The sequence below is a fragment of the Somniosus microcephalus genome, unplaced genomic scaffold (assembly GCF_052327205.1).
Source record: "Somniosus microcephalus isolate GS21.2 unplaced genomic scaffold, FLI_Smic_1.0 scaffold872, whole genome shotgun sequence".
Lineage (NCBI taxonomy): Eukaryota > Metazoa > Chordata > Chondrichthyes > Squaliformes > Somniosidae > Somniosus > Somniosus microcephalus.
This window is the reverse complement of record NW_028226059.1, coordinates 32,004-40,000: the sequence shown is the minus strand read 5'-3', so window position 1 is coordinate 40,000 and position 7,997 is coordinate 32,004. Positions and strand designations below refer to the sequence as shown.

At 54.4% G+C, this 7,997-nt stretch overlaps 1 protein-coding gene across 1 annotated transcript; it reads left to right on the top strand.

Annotated features, from left to right (window-relative positions):
• The first annotated feature begins 5,384 nt into the window (after positions 1–5,384).
• On the top strand, positions 5,385–6,597 carry LOC147081023 (ATP-sensitive inward rectifier potassium channel 10-like). The gene has a single exon (XM_085980990.1). It carries the CDS (start codon positions 5,460–5,462, stop codon positions 6,585–6,587), a length of 1,128 nt encoding a protein of 375 aa, XP_085837116.1. The 5' UTR covers positions 5,385–5,459; the 3' UTR covers positions 6,588–6,597.
• Positions 6,598–7,997: the final 1,400 nt, after the last annotated feature.

The window sequence follows — 7,997 nt, the reverse complement described above, 5'->3', positions numbered from 1 at the left end:
CCCTCTACACTGTCCCATCAAACACTCCCAGGGCAGGTACAGCACGGGTTAGATACAGAGTAAAGCTCCCTCTACACTGTCCCATCAAACACTCCCAGGGCAGGTACAGCACGGGGTTAGATACAGAGTAAAGCTCACTCTACACTGTCCCATCAAACACTCCCAGGGCAGGTACAGCACGGGGTTAGATACAGAGTAAAGCTCCCTCTACACTGTCCCATCAAACACTCCCAGGGCAGGTACAGCACGGGGTTAGATACAGAGTAAAGCTCCCTCTACACTGTCCCATCAAACACTCCCAGGGCAGGTACAGCACGGGTTAGATACAGAGTAAAGCTCCCTCTGCACTGTCCCATCAAACACTCCCAAGGCAGGTACAGCACGGGTTAGATACTGAGTAAAGCTCCCTCTACACTGTCCCATCAAACACTCCCAGGGCAGGTACAGCACGGGTTAGATACAGAGTAAAGCTCCCTCTACACTGTCCCATCAAACACTCCCAGGGCAGGTACAGCACGGGGTTAGATACAGAGTAAAGCTCCCTCTACACTGTCCCATCAAACACTCCCAGGGCAGGTACAGCACGGGGTTAGATACAGAGTAAAGCTCCCTCTACACTGTCCCATCAAACACTCCCAGGGCAGGTACAGCACGGGGTTAGATACAGAGTAAAGCTCCCTCTACACTGTCCCATCAAACACTCCCAGGGCAGGTACAGCACGGGGTCAGATACACAGTAAAGCTCCCTCTACACTGTCCCATCAAACACTCCCAGGGCAGGTACAGCACGGGTTAGATACAGAGTAAAGCTCCCTCTATACTGTCCCATCAAACACTCCCAGGGCAGGTACAGCACGGGGTTAGATACAGAGTAAAGCTCCCTCTACACTGTCCCATCAAACACTCCCAGGGCAGGTACAGCACGGGGTTTGATACAGAGTAAAGCTCCCTCTACACTGTCCCATCAAACACTCCCAGGGCAGGTACAGCACGGGGTTAGATACAGAGTAAAGCTCCCTCTACACTGTCCCATCAAACACTCCCAGGGCAGGTACAGCACGGGGTTAGATACAGAGTAAAGCTCCCTCTACACTGTCCCATCAAACACTCCCAGGGCAGGTACAGCACGGGTTAGATACAGAGTAAAGCTCCCTCTACACTGTCCCAAACACTCCCAGGGCAGGTACAGCACGGGTTAGATACAGAGTAAAGCTCCCTCTACACTGTCCCATCAAACACTCCCAGGGCAGGTACAGCACGGGGTTAGATACACAGTAATGCTCCCTCAACACTGTCCCGTCAAACACACCCAGGGCAGGTACAGCACGGGGTTAGATACAGAGTAAAGCTCCCTCTACACTGTCCCATCAAACACTCCCAGGGCAGGTACAGCACGGGGTTAGATACAGAGTAAAGCTCCCTCTACACTGTCCCATCAAACACTCCCAGGGCAGGTACAGCACGGGGTTAGATACAGAGTAAAGCTCCCTCTACACTGTCCCATCAAACACTCCCAGGGCGGGTACAGCACGGGGTTAGATACAGAGTAAAGCTCCCTCTACACTGTCCCATCAAACACTCCCAGGGCAGGTACAGCACGGGGTTAGATACAGAGTAAAGCTCCCTCTACACTGTCGCACCAAACACTCCCAGGGCTGGTACAGCACGGGTTAGATGCAGAGTAAAACTCCCTCTACACTGTCCCATCAAACACACCCAGGGCATGTACAGCACAGGTTAGATACAGAGTAAAGCTCCCTCTACACTGTCCCATCCAACACTCCCAGGGCAGGTACAGCATGGGTTAGATACAGAGTAAAGCTCCCTCTACACTGTCCCATCAAACACTCTCAGGGCAGGTACAGCACGGGTTAGATACAGAGTAAAGCTCACTCTAAACTGTCCCATCAAACACTCCCAGGGCAGGTACAGCACGGGTTAGATACAGAGTAAAGCTCCCTCTACACTGTCCCATCAAACACTCCCAGGGCAGGTACAGCACGGGGTCAGATACACAGTAAAGCTCCCTCTACACTGTCCCATCAAACACTCCCAGGGCAGGTACAGCACGGGGTCAGATACACAGTAAAGCTCCCTCTACACTGTCCCATCAAACACTCCCAGGGCAGGTACAGCACGGGTTAGATACAGAGTAAAGCTCCCTCTATACTGTCCCATCAAACACTCCCAGGGCAGGTACAGCACGGGGTTAGATACAGAGTAAAGCTCCCTCTACACTGTCCCATCAAACACTCCCAGGGCAGGTACAGCACGGGGTTAGATACAGAGTAAAGCTCCCTCTACACTGTCCCATCAAACACTCCCAGGGCAGGTACAGCACGGGGTTAGATACAGAGTAAAGCTCCCTCTACACTGTCCCATCAAACACTCCCAGGGCAGGTGCAGCACAGGGTTAGATACAGAGTAAAGCTCCCTCTACACTGTCCCATCAAACACTCCCAGGGCAGGTACAGCACGGGGTTAGATACAGAGTAAAGCTCCCTCTACACTGTCCCATCAAACACTCCCAGGGCAGGTACAGCACGGGGTTAGATACAGAGTAAAGCCCCCTCTGCACTGTCCCATCAAACACTCCCAGGGCAGGTACAGCACGGGTTAGATACAGAGTAAAGCTCCCTCTACACTGTCCCATCAAACACTCCCGGGGCAGGTACAGCACGGGTTAGATACAGAGTAAAGCTACTTCTACACTGTCCCATCAAACACTCCCAGGGCTGGTACAGCACGGGTTAGATACAGAGTAAAGCTCCCTCTACACTGTCCCATCAAACACTCCCAGGGCAGGTACAGCACGGGGTTAGATACAGAGTAAAGCTCGCTCTACACTGTGCCCATTAAACACTCCCAGGGCAGGTACAGCACGGGTTAGATACAGAGTAAAGCTCCCTCTACACTGGCCCATCAAACACTCCCAGGGCAGGTACAGCACGGGGTTAGATACAGAGTAAAGCTCCCTCTACACTGGCCCATCTAACACTCCCAGGGCAGGTACAGCACGGGTTAGATACAGAGTAAAGCTCCCTCGACACAGTCCCATCAAACACTCCCAGCGCAGGTACAGCACGGGTTAGATACAGAGTAAAGCTCCCTCTACACTGTCCCATCAAACACTCCCAGGGCAGGTACAGCATGGGTTAGATACAGAGTAAAGCTCCCTCTACACTGTACCAAACACTCCCAGGGCAGGTACAGCACGGGTTAGATACAGAGTAAAGCTCCCTCTACACTGTCCCATCAAACACTCCCAGGGCAGGTACAGCACGGGGTTAGATACAGAGTAAAGCTCCCTCTACACTGTCCCGTCAAACACACCCAGGGCAGGTACAGCACGGGGTTAGATAAGGAGTAAAGCTCCCTCTACACTGTCCCATCAAACACTCCCAGGGCAGGTACAGCACGGGGTTAGATACAGAGTAAAGCTCCCTCTACACTGTCCCATCAAACACTCCCAGGGCAGGTACAGCACGGGGTCAGATACACAGTAAAGCTCCCTCTACACTGTCCCATCAAACACTCCCAGGACAGGTACAGCACGGGGTTAGATATAGAGTAAAGCCCCCTCTACACTGTCCCATCAAACACTCCCAGGGCAGGTACAGCATGGGTTAGATACAGAGTAAAGCCCCCTCTACACTGTCGCACCAAACACTCCCAGGGCTGGTACAGCACGGGTTAGATACAGAGTAAAGCTCCCTCTACACTGTCCCATCAAACACACCCAGGGCATGTACAGCACAGGTTAGATGCAGAGTAAAGCTCCCTCTACACTGTCCCATCAAACACTCCCAGGGCAGGTGCAGCACGGGTTAGATACAGAGTAAAGCTCCCTCTACACTGTCCCATCAAACACTCCCAGGGCAGGTACAGCACGGGGTAGATACAGAGCAAAGCTCCCTCTACACTGTCCCCGTCAAACACTCCCAGGGCAGGTACAGCACGGGGTTAGATACAGAGTAAAGCTCCCTCTACACTGTCCCATCAAACACTCCCAGGGCAGGTACAGCACGGGGTAGATACAGAGTAAAGCTCCCTCTACACTGTCCCATCAAACACTCCCAGGGCTGGTACAGCACGGGTTAGATACAGAGTAAAGCTCCCTCTACACTGTCCCGTCAAACACTCCCAGGGCAGGTACAGCACGGGGTTAGATACAGAGTAAAGCTCCCTCTACACTGTCCCATCAAACACTCCCAGGGCAGGTACAGCACGGGTTAGATACAGAGTAAAGCTCCCTCTACACTGTCCCAAACACTCCCAGGGCAGGTACAGCACGGGTTAGATACAGAGTAAAGCTCCCTCTACACTGTCCCATCAAACACTCCCAGGGCAGGTACAGCACGGGGTTAGATACAGAGTAAAGCTCCCTCTACACTGTCCCATCAAACACTCCCAGGGCAGGTACAGCACGGGTTAGATACAGAGTAAAGCTCCCTCTACACTGTCCCATCAAACACTCCCAGGGCAGGTACAGCACGGGGTAGATACAGAGCAAAGCTCCCTCTACACTGTCCCCGTCAAACACTCCCAGGGCAGGTACAGCATGGGGTTAGATACAGAGTAAAGCTCCCTCTACGCTGTCCCATCAAACACTCCCAGGGCAGGTATAGCACGGGGTAGATACAGAGTAAAGCTCCCTCTACACTGTCCCATCAAACACTCCCAGGGCAGGTACAGCACGGGTTAGATACAGAGTAAAGCTCCCTCTACACTGTCCCGTCAAACACTCCCAGGGCAGGTACAGCACGGGGTTAGATACAGAGTAAAGCTCCCTCTACACTGTCCCATCAAACACTCCAAGGGCAGGTACAGCACGGGTTAGATACAGAGTAAAGCTCCCTCTACACTGTCCCATCAAACACTCCCAGGGCAGGTACAGCACAGGGTTAGATACAGAGTAAAGCTCCCTCTACACTATCCCATCAAACACTCCCAGGGCAGGTGCAGCACAGAGTTAGATACAGAGTAAAGCTCCCTCTACACTGTCCCATCAAACACTCCCAGGGCAGGTACAGCACGGGGTTAGATACAGAGTAAAGCTCCCTCTACACTGTCCCATCAAACACTCCCAGGGCAGGTACAGCACGGGGTTAGATACAGAGTAAAGCTCCCTCTACACTGTCCCATCCAACACTCCCAGGGCAGGTACAGCATGGGTTAGATACAGAGTAAAGCTCCCTCTACACTGTCCCATCAAACACTCTCAGGGCAGGTACAGCACGGGTTAGATACAGAGTAAAGCTCACTCTAAACTGTCCCATCAAACACTCCCAGGGCAGGTACAACACGGGGTTAGATACAGAGAAAAGCTCGCTCTACACTGTCCCGTCAAGCAATCCCAGGGCAGGTACAATTAGAGAGTCACTATCCCTTGGACTATCAGTGGTGGAGCTAAAGATTGAACCTTGCCCTTGTTCTCCGCAGGTCAGGGGTCGGGCAAAATGGCTTCGGACAAAGTTTTCTTGAGCCAGACGACCCAAACCGACAGCCAACCCTTGTTGAGATCGGGGCGACATCAGAGGCGGGTGATGACCAAAGATGGCCGGAGCAACGTCAAGATTGATCACGTGGGCGATTGGAGCTTCCTGTATCTCAAAGACCTGTGGACCACCTTCATTGACATGAAATGGCGCTACAAATTGGCCCTGTTCTCCACCACCTTCGCCGGCACCTGGTTCCTTTTCGGCTTGGTCTGGTACCTGGTGGCCTTGGTCCACGGGGATCTCCTGGAGTTCCAGCCTCCGGAGAACCACACCCTCTGCGTGGCCAACATGCAGACCCTGACCGGCGCCTTCCTCTTCTCCCTGGAGTCCCAGACCACCATCGGCTACGGGTACCGCTACATCTCCGAGGAGTGCCCGGTGGCCATCGTGCTGCTGATCGGCCAGCTCATCCTCACCACCATCCTGGAGATCTTCGTCACCGGCACCTTCCTGGCCAAGATCGCCCGGCCCAAGAAACGAGCGGAGACCATCAAGTTCAGCCACCATGCCGTGGTCTCCAGCCGCGACGGCAAGCTCTGCCTGATGGTCCGCGTGGCCAACATGCGCAAGAGCCTTCTCCTGGGCTGTCAGCTGGCCGGCAAGCTCTTGCGCACTCACAAGACAAAAGAAGGGGAGTTGTTCCAGCTGAACCAGGTCAACGTGGAGTTTCAGGTCGACGCCGCCACCGACAGCCCCTTCCTCATCCTCCCGCTCACCTTCTACCACCTGATCGACGAGTCCAGCCCCTTCCGCAGGGTGGCGCTGGGTACCCAGGACCAGGAGTTTGAGCTGGTGGTCATTCTGAGCGGGACGGTAGAGTCCACCAGCGCCATGTGCCAGGCCCGCACCTCCTACCTGCCCGACGAGATCCTGTGGGGCTACGAGTTCTGCCCGGTCATCTCCGTCTCCTCCAGCGGCTCGTACGTGGCCGACTTCGGTTTCTTCAACCAGGTGGCCAAGGTGTCCGGCCCGGAGGCCGCGGGGGGCGCCGGGGGAGACCCCGAGAAGGTCAGGCTGGAGGAGAGCTTCAAGAGGCGCGCCGAGAAGGAAGGAAACCTACGCCATGTGAAGATTAGCAACGTCTGATCCTCGGGGAGGGGGGTGGAGGTGGGGATCTGGCGGCGGGGGGGGGGGCGCGCACTGGTGAGGGGGCCAAAGGGACCTTTAACTTCCACCCCTTTGCCCCCCACCCGCACCGGCGTCCCCGCAAGGCAGTCAATCGTGGAGAGATGTAGGGTTTGGTAGACCAAAGGTTCATCCCTCTGTTTCTCCTTCGCAGCTCAGTATGTCCTCCTTCAGAAGGTGTGCGATAGGCAGGGGAGGTGGACACTCGACCCCATCAAGGGCTCCCTCCACCTATTTAATCTCCTCCCACAGCCCATGTACACTCTCCCCTATCACGGACTCTACCCACCTATTTAATCTCCTCCCACAGCCCGTGTACACGCTCCCCTATCACTGACTCTACCCACCCATTCAATCTCCTCCCACAGCCCGTGTACACTCTCCCCTATCACGGACTCCACCCACCCATTTAATCTCCTCCCACAGCCCATGTACACTCTCCCCTATCACGGACTCTACCCACCCATTCAATCTCCTCCCACAGCCCGTGTACACGCTCCCCTATCACTGACTCTACCCACCCATTCAATCTCCTCCCACAGCCCGTGTACACTCTCCCCTATCACGGACTCTACCCACCCATTTAATCTCCTCCCACAGCCCGTGTACACTCTCCCCTATCATGGACTCTACCCACCCATTTAATCTCCTCCCACAGCCCATGTACACTCTCCCCTATCACGGACTCTACCCACCCATTCAATCTCCTCCCACAGCCCATGTACACTCTCCCCTATCACGGACTCTACCCACCCATTTAATCTCCTCCCACAGCCCATGTACACTCTCCCCTATCACGGACTCTACCCACCCATTTAATCTCCTCCCACAGCCTGTGTACACTCTCCACTATCATGGACTCTACCCACCCATTCAATCTCCTCCCACAGCCCATGTACACTCTCCCCTATCACGGACTCTACCCACCCATTTAATCTCCTCCCACAGCCCATGGACACTCTCCCCTATCACGGACTCTACACAACCATTTAATCTCCTCCCACAGCCCACGTACACTCTCCCTATCACGGACTCTACCCACCCATTTAATCTCCTCCCACAGCCCATGGACACTCTCCCCTATCACGGACTCTACCCACCCATTTAATCTCCTCCCACAGCCCATGTACATTCTCCCCTATCACGGACTCTACCCACCCATTTAATCTCCTCCCACAGCCCATGTACACTCTCCCCTATCATGGACTCTACCCACCCATATAATCTCCTCCCACAGCCCATGTACATCTCCCCTATCACTGACTCTACCCACCCATTTAATCTCCTCCCACAGCCCATGTACACTCTCCCCTATCACGGACTCTACCCACTCATTTAATCTCCTCCCACAGCCCATGGACACACTCCCCT